The sequence below is a fragment of the Hemitrygon akajei genome, chromosome 1 (assembly GCF_048418815.1).
Source record: "Hemitrygon akajei chromosome 1, sHemAka1.3, whole genome shotgun sequence".
NCBI lineage: Eukaryota > Metazoa > Chordata > Chondrichthyes > Myliobatiformes > Dasyatidae > Hemitrygon > Hemitrygon akajei.
Genome location: NC_133124.1, coordinates 68947403 through 68962100, shown reverse-complemented (window position 1 = coordinate 68962100; position 14698 = coordinate 68947403). Strand labels below are relative to the sequence as shown.

Below are 14698 nucleotides of genomic sequence, written 5' to 3'. Positions count from 1 at the left end.
CTGGATCCCTCTGTCACTGGCCTTCCCATTCCAAAAATGTAACACTCAGCTGGTCAAGCAGTGTATGTGGGGAAAGAAACAGTTGATATTTCAAGTCAATGAACCTTTTGCAGTTCTGCAGTTTCGTCCCGTTTCTTACACTATCTGAGGACGTGGAGAATGTAGAGGAGATTACAAAAGACGTGACAAAGATCTTTGTATCCTAAACTCAAGAGGTTTTGCAGATGCTGAAATCCAGAGCAGCACACATAAAATGCTGCAGGAACTCAGCAGGCCAGGCAGCATCTATGGAAATGAATAAACAGTTCATGTTTTGGGCTGAGACCCAGCACTTTGTGTGTGTCGAACTTTGTATATTTTTTAGCCAGAGACCTAGAGGACAGGAGAGGATGCAATGTTGTTCTTTTGTTTAAGAAGGGCAACAGGAATAGAAAATAGAGGTTGGTGAGTCTCATATCAGTGGTGGGAAAGCTACTGGAGAAAGAGACCTAGGGATATGATCTACCTGCATCTGAATAGCCATGGATTTATTACGTAAAATTAGCATAGCCTTGTTCAAGAACGGTCCTGTCTTATAAATTCACTTTCTGTTTTAGAGGAGGTCCCCAAGGTGATTAATGGGAGTTGGGCGGTGGATGTTGTCAACACGTCCCTTATGTAGACTAATCCATGGGATCCATGAAACATGGTAGAATGGATTCAAAATTGGTTTGTCCATAGAAGATAGTGGTGGAGGGGTGTTGTTCTGACTGGGTCCATGACCCGTGGTGTTCCGCAAGAGTCACTCTCAGCACCTCTGTTATTTGTGATATATTGGATGCAAATGCAGGTGGGCTGATGATACCCAAATTCATTGGAGTTGTGGATAATGAGGAAGGTTGTCAAAGGATTCAGCAGGTTATAGACCATTAGGAAATGTGGGTAGAAAAATCGCAGATAAAGTTTATTTTGGACAAGCATGAGGTGATGTATTTAGAGAGGTCATTGATGTACAAGGGGATCTTGGGGTGGAAGTTCATTGCTCCCTGAAAGTGGTTACACAAATACCTAGGGTGGTAAACAGGGTGTAGGGCATATTTCCTTCATAAGTTTGGGTGTTACGTATAAAAGTCAGGAAGTCGTGTTGTATGAAATTTTGGTTAGGCCACACTGTGTACATCCCATTACTGGAGGGGTGTGGGCACTTTGAAGAAGGTGCAGAAGAGTTTCACCAGGATGCTGCCTGGATTATACAGTATTAGATATAAGGAAAGGTTGGGAACATTTGGATTATTTTCTCTGGAGCATCGAAGGTTGAGGGGAGATGTGACTGAGGTTTATTAAATTATGAGAGGAATATGGAAGGTATAGAATCAGCATCTTTTTCCCAGAATGGAAAAATCAAATTCCAGAGTTCATAGGTTTAAGGTGAGAGGGGAAGTTTAAAGGAGATGTGTGAGGCAAGGTTTTATAAATGTAGGTGCTTGGAATAGGGTCCAGGGATGATGGTGGGAGCAGATAGCAATGTTTAAGAGGCATTTAGATGGGCAGGGAGTGGAGGGGTATGAACTTTGTGCAGGCAGATGGCATCGTGTTCAGCACAGACATTGTGGTCTGTTCCTATACTGTATTGTTCTGTGTTCTTAGTCCACTGAGACTGGTGATTTTTCCACTTCCATGGACACTAAACTTGTCCTTGCCTTTCACCCTGATAAACAGCATTCGTCTCCCCCACATTATCTGCCTCCACACACTGGGCTGAACAAGCCCTAGTCTGTAAATGGTTATCGCCTTGATTTTTGCAAACCAGTGAAATAACATGGACACTTTGGTTTTAATTTTCTGTAGATTCCATGCCCTCTTTTCATTCCTGATTGAATTTCTTCTCCCACAATCCCCACACTCTTCAGGTGTTCAGTGTGAGACTCTCAGTGTCTGACAGTACACCGTACCCCCTTAACCTCTCCACCTTTCAATACCTCTGACCTGAACTTTGGAATGGGCCTCCAAATCCTAAGAACTTTCCACAGGGGCACAATTGAGAGCATCCTGACTGGCTACATCACTGCCTGGTATGGGAACTGTACCTCCATTAATCGCAGGACTCTGCAGACAGTGGTGCGGACAGCCCAGCACATCTGTAGTTGTGAACTTCCCATGTTTCAGGACATTTACAAGGACAGGTGTGTAAAAAGGGCCCGAAAGATCACTGGGGACCCAAGTCACCCCAACCACAATCTAATCCAGCTGCTACCATCTGAGAAGCAGTACAGCAGCATAAAAGCCAGGACCAACAAGCTCCAGGACAGCTTCTTCCACCAGGCCATCAGACTGATAACTCATGCTGACTTCAGTGTTCTCTATGTTACACTGACTGTTCTATTTATTATAAGTTATTACTAATAATTATGATTGCACATTTAGATGGAGATGTAATGAAAAGATTTTTACTCCTCATGTATGTGAAGGATGTAAGAAATAAAGTCAATTCAAATCTTCTTTGTGGAAGGCGTTTGAACCCCCAAATGTCATGTTGCACCCATTCCATTGCTGGCAGACCTACCCTCCAATAACTGCATCTGGTGCACCTTTCTGTACAGGAAAATATGCCAACCTTGCTTGGAACCTTTACTCCTTATCCTTTCCTGTTACAGTCCTAACTCTGACGAAATTAGGACCAGTTCCACAAGATGCTACTCCACTGATACTCTCCCATCTGCCCAGCATTATTTCCTGAAATTTCACCCAGGGTTGTCCACTCTCCAGCTGGTATTGTACTTAGATATGGAAAGTTCTGCAGAACGTTGTTTTAGCATGCTATGCCCTCTGCTCCTTGTACACCTGCCTGTTTCCTGTTAATAGCTGAGACAATAAAATCAGCCAGCATTGCTGGGATTTCTGCAGAGGTTTGCTACATACCCAGCTGCCATCTGTGGGTTGTTCACAGGCCAGTAGCACACTCTCAGCCTCCAGCAATGGGATCTCTTCCTTGGTTCAACCCACCAGGCCTCATCTGATGATCCCACAAACATCCGGCGCCCTCTCCAAGCTGGGATGGTCTCCTTAAACCAGCAGTACCAACCAATGCCCCCTCCTTCCCTTTATATCCCCCCCCCATCCTTTATCTTGTTTGAACACCCTCTGGCCCACAACATTAACAGCCCCACTGCTCAGTCCAGGATTCTCCGACTTACTGATGTATCACCTGAAGGCCTGACCAATCAGCAGGGAGCTCAGAAGCTCACATAGATCCCTTGCTTGTATATTTTCTAATCTTTGCTTTCCCAGCTTTCATACTCACTCCAGCCTCTCTGGCCTCTCCTTGTAACTGAAACACTGTGTCCCAGGCAACGTCGTGGTGAATCTCCCCTCTCTTACCCCAGTGCAGTCACAGCCTCCTGCCGTGTGGTCACCGCATGAACTGCTCTAACCTTACCCAGCTGTCCCTGCTTGCATAGTCTGTGGCCCAGGTGATGAAGGCTAATACAATTAATGGCTTCTTCACACCCTGTGCTAGTATACAACCACCTCCAGGATCCTTGGACATGTACACCACCAGCAAGGACCCTTTCATTCATGGTGTATGTCCCATTCCCTTCTACTATCAGGATTAAACTTCATTGACCAATGCTCTACTCAGTCAAGTGTACTGTTCCAGTACCAATGCAGGAGAGAGTCATTGTCACCAGCATAGAAAAAGGCCTTTCAGCCCAACTCCTGCCCACCAAACATCCCATGCAATCTAGTCCGTATCCCTCTAAACCTTTCCTAATTGTCCAAGTGGCATTTAAATATTGTAACCACAGAAGGGGCTGCAGTGGAGAGGGAGCTGGGGTTCACCAGGACTTTACCTGAAGCCATCAGAAATTACTGAAGAGGGCAGGGCTGTTTTAATTAGCTGACGGGAGATGAGATGTATAAAATGATGTGAGACCAGTGGGGCAAAGACCAGGGGCAGATGTTTAAAGTGCTTAGTAGAGAAAAACATTTGCCCAGAGGGAGGTGGGTCAGGTCCTCACTGTCAGAGGTGGGGGAGACAGAGACTCCCATCATATTTATGCACCACTTATTCCTGATCCTTTTGGGTTGTTGTGTCTTTGCTGAAGGAGATTGATGGGTTTACCACTGTTCTGGTCACTCTCACAGTGAATGACATACCCTTGATGGTCACAGACACTGTGGACTGGCAGGGGACTCGAGGGTTGATAGGTTTGTCTCTCTGCAACCTCTGCATGGATCAATGAGGAGGAATGTTGTGGACATGCTCGGTCTGTGGTAGGTGGACTCCTCACCTCAGGAGATGAGATCTCGTGTAGAGGAGTGTATACCTGGAAGTTGAGCTGAACCTCACTAAGGAGGTCTGGCCAGCAAATTGCAGAAGTCAGAGGGCTAGCTCACCACCAATGAGAGTGCTGGACAGGACTGTTCCAAGGGGTTTCCTACAGGCCTCATAAATCAGCTGGTGACTTCCATGTGGTGGTACTAGTAGCCACTTTGGGCCCTCTCCTGGCATTGTCACCAGCATCGAGAACATAGAACAATGCACAATACAGCACAGTACAGGCTCTCTTGCCCACAATGTTGTGCCAATCCTTTAACCCATTCCAAGATCAACTAAATCCTCCCCTCTGACACAGCCCATAACACTAACCATTTTCCTTTTATGCAAGACTCTCTTAAATGTCCCTACTGTACCACCACCCCTCTCTTAAAAACCTACCTCCGACATCTCTCCAGAACTTCCCTCTACTCACCTTTGATATTGGCCTGGAAAAAGTCCCTGGCTGTCCACTCCATCTCTTATCATCTTATACAACACTATCCTCTGTCGCTCCAAAGCTTGCTCAACATTTCCTCATAAGACCTGTTCTCTAATGCATGCAGCATCTGGACAAATCTCCTCTGCACCCTCTTTAAAGCTTCCACATCCCTCCTATAATGTGATGAGAACAGAACACAATATTCCAGGTATGGTCTAACCAGAGTTTTCAAGAGCTGTAGCATTACCACGTGGCTCTTGAGTCCAATCCCCTGACTAAAGAAGACCAACGCACCATACACCTTCTTAACCATCCTATCACCTTGTGCTGAGGGATCTATGGGTGTGGACTCCAAGATCTCTCTGTTCCTCCAAACTGCTAAGAATCCTGCAATTAATTGTGTAATCTACCTTCAGGTTGGACTTTTCACAGAGAATCACGTCACACTTTTTCGGGTTGAACACGGTCTATCACTCAGGCCAGCTCTGCATCCTGTTGCTGGATTCTTTCTGGGGCAACAGGAAACACAGGATCTCAGTCTTCCAATGGGGGAGAATGGTCAGTCACTGTCTGTGCCCGGGTGATGACTCTCCACCTCCAGACCCTGCACAGATCCCTGTGCAATGAGCAGTAGTGTGCTGGAGAGGTATTTCTCAGGATGGTAGTTATCTGTTGTCAGAGTCTCCCTGTTGGCTGGACAAGGCTCACACCTCGGGGTGGTGGAGGGTGCTGTGGGATGCTGAACTTCATAGCCAGATTCTCTGGTGTTGAGGATCCAGAGGTGTGGAATGACCCCGCCAACCCAAACGTCAGGCGCTGACGCACCGTCATCAGGCAGGCCAACCTGAGCTGGGTCCTGAAAGCTTCCCTTGCTCCATTCCACACTGAACCACCTCTCCTTACATCCTAGTCTATTGTCCAGATACTAGGTGGAAGCCACCATATCCCTCCCTGTCTCTGTAACCTCTCCTGCCCCTATAACCCTCCCTGCTCTGCAATCTCCTCTGGCCCCTACACCCCTCCCTATCTCAGTGACCCTCCAGTCCGCACACCCCTTCCAGTAAATCCTTTCCTTCCCTACATCTCTCCCTGCCTTTGTAACTCCCTGTGTTATCCCCACCCCCACGCCCTGCTCCAGACTCCTAAACCTGGGACACAACACCTCCCTCTGCGACTGGAACCTAACCAACAGACCGCAATCAGCCACCATTACCCTCAAGACGGGTGGCTTAGAGCCTCAGCCCCCTGCTGTACTTCCGGTACTGACTCTGTCAGACGCGAGAGGCAAGCTCTTTTAGTTCCTCAGGAGGCTGAAGAAAATCGGCATGTTCCCGCTGGCGCTCACCAATTTTTACCAAGGCACCACAGAAATCATCCGGACCGGTTTGTAAGGCAACTGCTCCCCACGTAACGGCAAAAATCGAACCGCAGAGGGTAGTGGACATAGGAACCAGGTTCCCCTCCATGGACCTTGTCTACACCTGTCGCTGCCTCCGTAAGGCAGTCAGCATAACCCACACCCGCAGCCCCCCTGGGCATTTCCCCTTTTCCCCGCATCCAATCGGGCAGAACGAAAGTCTGAAAACCCGAACCACCGGGCTGAAGAACTGCTTCTACCCCACTGTCCTAAGACTATTGAAAGGTTTCCCTAGTACGATAAACCAGATTCTTGACCTCGCAGTCTATCTCGCCGTGACCTTGCACATTCTTGTCTGTCTGCGCTGCATTTTCTCTCTAACTTTATCTATATTTTGTTTCCCTTTTTAGTGTCTTGATGAACTAGTGTACAGAATGGTCTGAATGGGCAAATAGAAGCTTTTCACTGTTTCTTGGTACATGTCAGTAACAGATCAATGCCGTTAATCATCTCCGGCCCCTGCACCCCTCTCTATCTCTCCCCCTTTCTGTAACCCCTCTCTCGTTCCGTTTCCCCACTGCACTTCCTCTCTGATCAGTGTTTCTCCGCTCTGACCCCTCTCCATATCCCGCTTCTCTATATCATTTCTCCCTCCTCTCTCGCTGCGTCCTGAAACTTTTCCCAGGCTCTGTGTTCTCTCTCTCCCTCCATTCATGCCTAACCTGCCCCTCTCTCTGCCCCCTTCTGTGATGTTTTGCTCTGTCGGGTGGGGGACATTACCCTAGCCAAGCCTGAGGCTTTGTTCGCTTCCGCTGCTCACACGCCACTTACATAGAAAATATTAATTTATTGAAATCACAAAAATGTACAGATTTATTACATCCAGGTGGGGGCAGGGATTTGCTATTTACATGTCCCACAAGTTGGGTGGGTTCGGGGTTTAATAAATAAATGGGAACTCGTCCCTCAGTCTGCCGTACCCCGGGAACCCGCTGCTCTACCCTGGTCGCGCTCTCGGCCCCAGTCCGTCCCGGAGCATCATTCCTCACCTCGAATAACGGGCCGATACCCGCGCTGGACGGCGGTCAGTCCCGGGCAGGATGGAGGGTTCCGGGAAGGGGTGGGTCGGGGGCGTGATAGGATGGGGAATCGGGTTGCTCCGCGTTCGCAGATCGGACGGAATCAGCGGGAGCGGCGTCTGGGGATCGGGGACGGGAGGTGGGCTGGGTGGGGGAAAGCTGGGGGACCCGGGATGATGAGGGGATAAAAGGTTTCTGGGGTCCGGGATACACAGCGTGAAAGGGCGACGGGATCAGAACAAGGGAGCGGAGGAGGGAAAGGGAGAGAGGGAGCGCGGTGCAAGATAGGGAGCAGGGTTTAATGCGGTTAAGGGAGAGGGGAGCAAGAGAGGGAATGGGGTTGAAAGAATGCGGAGAGGGAGTGTTCGGCGCGGCGCATCGGTCCTAGCGGGCTAAATCGGCGCCGGGTCGAACGCTCCCTCTCGCGGCCTGACGGGTCCCACTGTGAGCCCCAACAGACCCGCTGGGCCGAACGGCCTCTCCCGTCGCTGCTCTTCCCGGAAGTGAACAACCTCCCCGTACCCAGTCTGGACCCCGGATCAGAACTCGGGTCTCTTCGTGAGCAGCGGCCGAACTGTAACGGGTCACGGTCTGGCACAGTCTTGGGTCAGTAGGAGCCAAGTCCCGCATCCGAGCTTTGCTGTCCCGGGCGGCGGGGGTGGGGTGGGAGAGGGTTTCGATCTGGAGATGGCCGGGGTCAATAGAAGTTGTGTTCCAGGTAGAGCTGTACCCTGTCGCGGGTTAGTGGGAGCCGTATAACGGATCCGGAGGTGTCCTATCCCAGGTCAGTAGGAGCAGTGTCCCAGGTCCAGAGGTGTCCTATTTCGGGCGGCAGCGCTGTCCCGCGTCAGTAGAAGTCGTGTTCTGGGTCCAAACTGTGCTGTCCCAGGCGTCAGTGGGTGATCTGAAACTGTCCCAGTTCAGTAGGACCTTGCCCCGGTCTGAGCTGCGCTGTCCCGGGCGGGAGTAGATCACGGTCTGGCGCTGGGTTCCAGCGGTTGCTGATGACTCCGGACGGCAAAGCGGTTGACGTGCACGGGGATGGGAACAACGATTTTGGGGTTCCGCACCGGTTCCCCCGACCGGTTGCTGGCATTGCCCGCTTTAATCCGCTTCCACTTGGCGCGCCGGTTCTGGAACCAGATTTTCACCTGCACTTCGCTGAGTTTGAGGGCGTGCGCGATTTGCGAGCGCTCCGTCAGGGACAGGTACTTCTTACAGTGAAATTCCTTCTCCAGCTCTAGAAGCTGTTCGCTGGTGAACGCCGTCCGCCGCCGCCGGCTCTTGCCCGAGCCCACAGCCTCCTGCGGCGCCGCCTTGCGCGCCCGGCCGCCGAAAGGTGCGCTTGTGTCCGACAAGCACTCGGGTTCGCTGTCGGCCGAGCTCTCCTCCTCCCGCTCGCTGCTCCCGTGTTCTGGAGACTTTAAATCCGTCTTCTCCTCGTCCGAACTGCAGCCCCGGGCGTCCCCTGCGGACAACGGATAGCGGTCAGTGCGCTGGGACAGCGGCTCCCTCCACCTCGGTTCCCGTCTCCTCCAGTTCCTCCTCCGGTCCTCTCCCACTCCCGTCCCATCTTGGCCTGGCGCTCGCCTCTTCCCTTACGCCCCCACCCCAACAGCCCACGGGGAACTGAAGAAGTGAGCGCGGCTCAGTCCGCGACCGGGAGGTCCGTCCGGCGCCTCCGAATCAGTTTATGAGCGAACTTTGAGACAGCGACAAGCGCTTAACATAGAGTGGAGCCAGACTCACAGCTCAGAACCTAGTGGTACGGGCTCCATAGAGCCCAGACCGGCCCAAGAACCCGGCGGACTCCGTCCCTCTAACTTCTTGTCCCACTCCCTCTCCAACATTCCTCTTTTTCCCCACCTCTCCAGTTCTTTTGCAATTCTCCGCTCTCCCCAACTCTCGACTCCCTCTATAACTATTGCCTCTCTTCCCGCTCTTTTTCCAATTCTCCCCTCCTACAGCCCGCTCTTTCCCCAACTCTCCACTCCCCCTCCAACTCTCCCCGCTGCATCTCCAACTCATCGTCCCTCGTCCCGCTGCACCTCCAACTCTCCGCGCTTTCTGTCTCTCCGCCGCACCTCCAACTCTTCGGTTCCTCGCCCCGCTGCACCCCCAACTCGTTCGTGGTCTCTCACCTGGCAGAGTTTGCAGCCCATCTCCATACGATTGTTCGGCCCCTTTGCTCTCGGATTCGCTACCATGCCGGCGGCCGGCAGGATCGGGGTGGTTGCGGGACGTCGGTAACTCGGGCGCAGGGTAGAAGTTGTCGGCGCTGTCGCTGAAGTTGGGCAGAGCGGTGCTGAGGGCGACCATGGGTGGCACGGCTTGGCCAAGGCCGGCACAGAACGAATTGCTGAGGCGGCTTGCGAAGGAGGCGAGAGGTGCGAGGGGCGGCAGGGCGGGCGGGACCGCCTGCGGCAGCACCAGTGGCCGGTACGGCATCAGCATCGGGTAGCCGGTGTAGAGCAGGTGCCCGGGGCGCGGCGCCGGGGAGCCGATCAGCGAGTCGATGGAGAAGGCGGCTCCCGGGCCGTTCGGCCGCTGCATGTCGGTGCTGGCCGCGCCCGCGCTCCGCTCTGAGCCCCGGCACCCGCCGCCGCGGCATCATAAACGCCGAGGGGCCGAGCGGCGGAGGGGCCGCCCCCCTCAACATCATTCATCATCAGGGAGCGCGGCACTTCCCGCACCGCACCGGCCGCTCCTCCCCCTGCACCGGCTGTCCGAGCGGAGGGGAGGGAAGGGGGGGATGTCAGACCTCCGAGCGGGGAGGGCGGGGACGGAAAAGGGAGTGGGAGGAAGAGAGGGGAGAGGGGAGGGATGGAGAAGATGAGGGGGAGGGAGGGTATGTAAGGAGGGGTAAAGGGAGGGTGGGAAGGGATGGAGGGAGGGGTGAGACAGGTCCCAGCCGCTCCGTGTCGGACCGGAGCAGTGGTCTATCACTAAGTGAGATTGATGAGCTGCGGCGGGACAAGAGTGTCTTTGTTAAAGTTTGAGAGGCGGTGGTAGGGCGGCTGAGGAGAGGGGTGGGGAGCAGATGGTTTCAAAGCCTTTTCCCTGATTAAGGATGTGTGTTTGACCATAAATAACCAGCGGCTCCGCCGTCACGGCGCAAAAACAATCCACTCGACACCAAGTGAGCAGAGCCGGAGCTATGAGCGACTGCGAGATCAAATAAAGCGGGAGGGAGGGGGTAGAGTGTGAGTGGCGGGAGGTGGAGACAAGCAAGTAGAAGTTGGAGGAAGGTAGGGTTTAAGGGTGAGGAGGAGGGAATGTCTGGGGTGAGGAGGAGGAGGGAGGTCACAGGATGAGGAAGGCTTTCTGGAGGCGCAGGTGGTGATGATAGAGAGGGGAAGCAGTAAGGAGGAAGTGGTCAGAGGTCGAGGAGAAGGAGGAAGTAGGTAGGTTCGGGAGGAGGGGGTCGGGGTGAGGGACGTCAGGGAATGAGGAGGGGATCAGGGGTGAGGAGGAGAGGGTCTGAAAGTGAGAAGGAAGGGATCAGGGGTTGAGGAGGAGGTAGGTAGGTAGGTTTGGGGTGAGGGACGTCAGGGAATGAGGAGGGGATCAGGGGTGAGGAGGAGAGGGTCTGAAAGTGAGAAGGAAGGGATCAGGGGTTGAGGAGGAGGTAGGTAGGTAGGTTTGGGGTGAGGGACGTCAGGGAATGAGGAGGGGATCAGGGGTGAGGAGGAGAGGGTCTGAAAGTGAGAAGGAAGGGATCAGGGGTTGAGGAGGAGGAGGTAGGTAGGTTTGGGGTGAGGGACGTCAGGGAATGAGGAGGGGATCAGGGGTGAGGAGGAGAGGGTCTGGAAGTGAAAGGGAAGGGGTCAGGGGTTGAGGAGGGTTTCTGTAGGTGCGGGTGGTGATGATAGGGAGAGGGAATGAGTGAGGAGGAAGCGGGTCTTGGGGTGAGGAGAAGGGGTAGGAGGCGAGGAGGGCTTTCTGGAGGTGCAGGTAGTGATGATAGGGAGAGGGGAAGAGAGGAAGGAGTAAGGAGGGGTGATGGAGAAAAGAAGCCGGGTGAAAGGATTAGGGGAAAGGAGAGGGAGGGAGGGTAGGAAAGGATTAGCATGGTGAGGGGAGTAGGATGGTGAGGGAGATGGGGAGAGAGGCAGGGATGGATGGGAGTGGGATGAAGAAGGAGGAGGGAGGTGGAGAGAGGGATGGGAGAGGGAGATGGAGAAAGAAGAAAGGGGAAAATTTGTGCTGTGTGACCAAAGAGCTAAGGGGAGTAGGGATTCAGAGACAGAGTTTTAGTAATAAACCAGTCAATTTGAAGCATTTGGACTTTTAGAATTCCCTGCAAAGAACTGTGCAAGAGATTATTAAATAAATCAGAGCACAGTGTGCTGGGGTGTGGATTGAACAGGTAGAAAAGTTTATATTCTGTTGAAGATTGAAGACTGGGTCCAAGGTTACAATTGTACTGTTATTTAAGGGTAACAACAAGGTTACCAAATTCAAATGAGCTGCAGTGAACAGGTGAATGACGTGGAATCACAGAAAAGGCAAACAGGACCTTCAGCTCAACATTCCTATGCTGACCATCAAGCCATTTACAATCACAGCACATGGATCACCAAGAAAGTCGGACAGAACAGAGTCAGATGGATACAATCCAGACAAGTGTAAGGGGATGCTCTCTGGGTGGTCAAGTTCTGTTAGGACATATAGAGCAAGTGGCAGGAATGCCAGGAGCATTGATGTGCAGGGAGCTTGGATGCAAGCCTGTAGCTCCCTGAAAGTGGTGACACAGAGGCAGTGAAGAAGGCATTTGGTACATTTGCTTCAGATACCTGGGCACTGAGTAAAAGAGTTGGGATGACACATTGCGGTTGCACAAAGCATTAACCAGACCTGACTTGGAATATTGTGTACAGTTCTGGTCACCGCACAGCGGGAAGGACGTGGGAGCAATAGAGAGAGTAAAAAGAGATTTCCCAGTATTTCCCCATGGCTGTGGTTAAAAGGAGAGATTGGACAGGCTGGGTTTGTTGTCACTCAAGTGCAGGAGGGTGAGGCATGACCTTATAGAGGTTTATAAACATATGAGGGGCATTGATAGGGTAGATAGTCACAGGCTTTTTCCCTGGACAGGAGAGTCTAGCTGGTGCAATGCACACAAACTACTGGAGGAACTCAGCATCTTTGGAAATAAATGAACAGTCAGCATATTGAGACCCTTCTTCAGGTCTAGGTTTATTATTGTCACATGTATCAGTATACAATGAAAAGCTTGTATTGCATACTGTTTTATACAGATCAAATCATTACACAGTGCATTGAGCTAGAATAAGGTAAAACAATAAGAATGCAGAATAAAGTGTAGAGACTACTGCAAAAGTGCAGTGCAGATAAAGACTGAAGTGCAAGATCATAATGAGGTAGATTGTGAGGCTGAGAGTCCATGTTATTGTACAAGAGTCCATTCAAGGTTAGTCTAGCGTATAGAACTAGAGGGCACAGTTTAAGGTAAGAGAGGTTACCTGAGGGATAAGTTTCTCCACAGAGTGTACAGTGTGTATCTGGCATGATTGCAACATTTAAAAGCAGTTTGTACAAGCACTTGGATTGGAAATGTGTAAAGGGATATGGGCTTAATGCAGGGAAATAGGATCAATACAGATAGTCAGCATTGATAGAACATTGGCTGATTGGCAAGAGGCAGAGTGGGAATAAAAGGATCCCTTTTGGATTGGCTGCCGGTGACTAGTGGTGTTCCACGAGAGTCTATGCTGGGACCACTTTTGCCTTCCTCACCACAGATTCAACCTGCAAATTAACCTTTAGGAAATCCTGCACAGGGACTTCTAAGTCCATTTGCACCTCAGTTTTTTGTATTTTCTCTCCATTTAGAGAATAGTTTATGCTTTTATTCCTTCTACTAAAGAGCATAACCATTCGCTTTCTGACACTGTATTACATCTGCCATTTTTTGGCCATTCTCCTAATTTGTCAAAGTCCTTCTTTAGCCTCTCTACTTCCTCAAGACTACTTGCCCCTCCACCTATCTTCATATTGTCTGCAAACGTTACAACAAAGCCATCAATTCCATCATATAAATAATTGACATATAAAGAATTGGTCCCAACACAGACCCTCATGGAACACCACTAGACACCAGCAGCCATCAAGAAAAGACTCCCTTTATTCTCACTCTGCCTCCTACCAATCAGCCAATGCTTTATCCATGCTAGAATCTTTCCTGTAATACCATGGGTTTGTAGCTTGTTAAGTAGCCTCATGTGTGACACTTTATCCAAGGCCTTCTGAAAATCCAAGTACACAACATCAACCAATTCTCCTTTGTCTGTCCTGCTTGTTACTTCTTTAAAGAATTTCAACAGATTTGTCAGACAAGATTTTCACTTGAGGAAACCATGCAGACTATGACCTATTTTATCATGTGCCCACAAGAAGTCTGACTTCATCCTTAATCTTCAGTTCCATCTTCTTTCCAACCACTGAGGTCATACTCAACTGGATTATTATTTCCATTCTTCCAGTACCATTCCAGAATCTAGTGATTCTGCAACCACAATCACTTCAGCACCTGTTTCAAAACTCTGGGGTGTATATCATCTTGTCCGGGTGACTTATGCACCTTCAGACCTTTCAATTTCCCAAGAACCTCCTCTTTAGTTGTGGTAACTTCACATACTTCATGCCCCCTGACACTTGGAACTTCCACCATACTGCAAGTGTCTTCCTTAGTGAAGACTGATGCAAAATACTTTCTCTGTTCATCCGCTATTTTTTTGTCCCCTATTACTATCTCTCCAGCGTCATTTTCCAGCAGTCTGATATCCACCCTCCCCTCTCTTTGACACTTAATGTATCTGAAGAAACATTTCATATCCTCTTTAATATTATTGGTTGGCTTACTTTCATAGACCATCATTACCTTAGTGACTTTTTTAGTTGTCTTTTATTGTATTTAAAAGCCTCCCAATCTTCTAATTTTCCACTTATTTTTTGCTCTATTATATGCCCTCTCTTTGGATTTTATGTTGGCTTTGACTTTTCTTGTTAGCCATGGTTGTATCATCTTGCCTTTAGAATACTTCCTCCTCTTGGGGATGTATTTATCTTGTGCCTTCCAAATTACTTCCAGAAATTCCAGCCATTGCTGTTTTGCCATCATCCCTGCCAGTGTTCTTTTCCAATTGATTCTGGCTAGCTCCTCTCTCGTGCCTCTGTAATTCCCTTTACTCCACTATAATTCTGGTACATCAGACTTTTGCGTGTCCTTCTCAAATTTCAGGGTGAATTTGATCATATTATGATAATTTTCCCCTCAGGGATCTTTTACCTTAAGCTCTCTAATCAATTCTGGTACATTGCAGATGCACAGACTCTTCCTGTAATATTCAGTTCATGAAGCCTGGTGGTCTCTCCAGCCAACACTCAGGCTCAGATAATCAAACCTGTAGCCAGCTCCCACAGACGTAATCATGCAGACTATAGGAGTGATTTGCTTTGTGCTTTGTCTGCAGGCTGGAGTCCGCTGTGGTGGGTGGTAG

The 14698-nt window shown here is 50.4% G+C and overlaps 1 protein-coding gene across 1 annotated transcript; it reads right to left on the bottom strand.

The window, feature by feature from the left end:
• Positions 1–6761: 6761 nt before the first annotated feature.
• gbx1 (gastrulation brain homeobox 1) lies at positions 6762–9843 on the bottom strand. The gene is made up of 2 exons (XM_073044939.1): positions 9317–9843; positions 6762–8643 (listed from the first exon to the last, which is right to left on the bottom strand). Exons 1-2 carry the CDS (start codon positions 9726–9728, stop codon positions 8147–8149), a joined length of 909 nt encoding a protein of 302 aa, XP_072901040.1. The 5' UTR covers positions 9729–9843; the 3' UTR covers positions 6762–8146.
• Between the last annotated feature and the right edge of the window lie 4855 nt (positions 9844–14698).

Excerpts from the sequence above, each read along its gene's own strand:
- gbx1 (XM_073044939.1), bottom strand. The coding sequence starts at position 9,728 with ATGCAGCGGCCGAACGGCCCGGGAGCCGCCTTCTCCATCGACTCGCTG. Across the intron at positions 8,644-9,316 it reads TGGGCTGCAAACTCTGCCAG|GGGACGCCCGGGGCTGCAGT; the intron begins GTGAGAGACCAC and ends CGTTGTCCGCAG.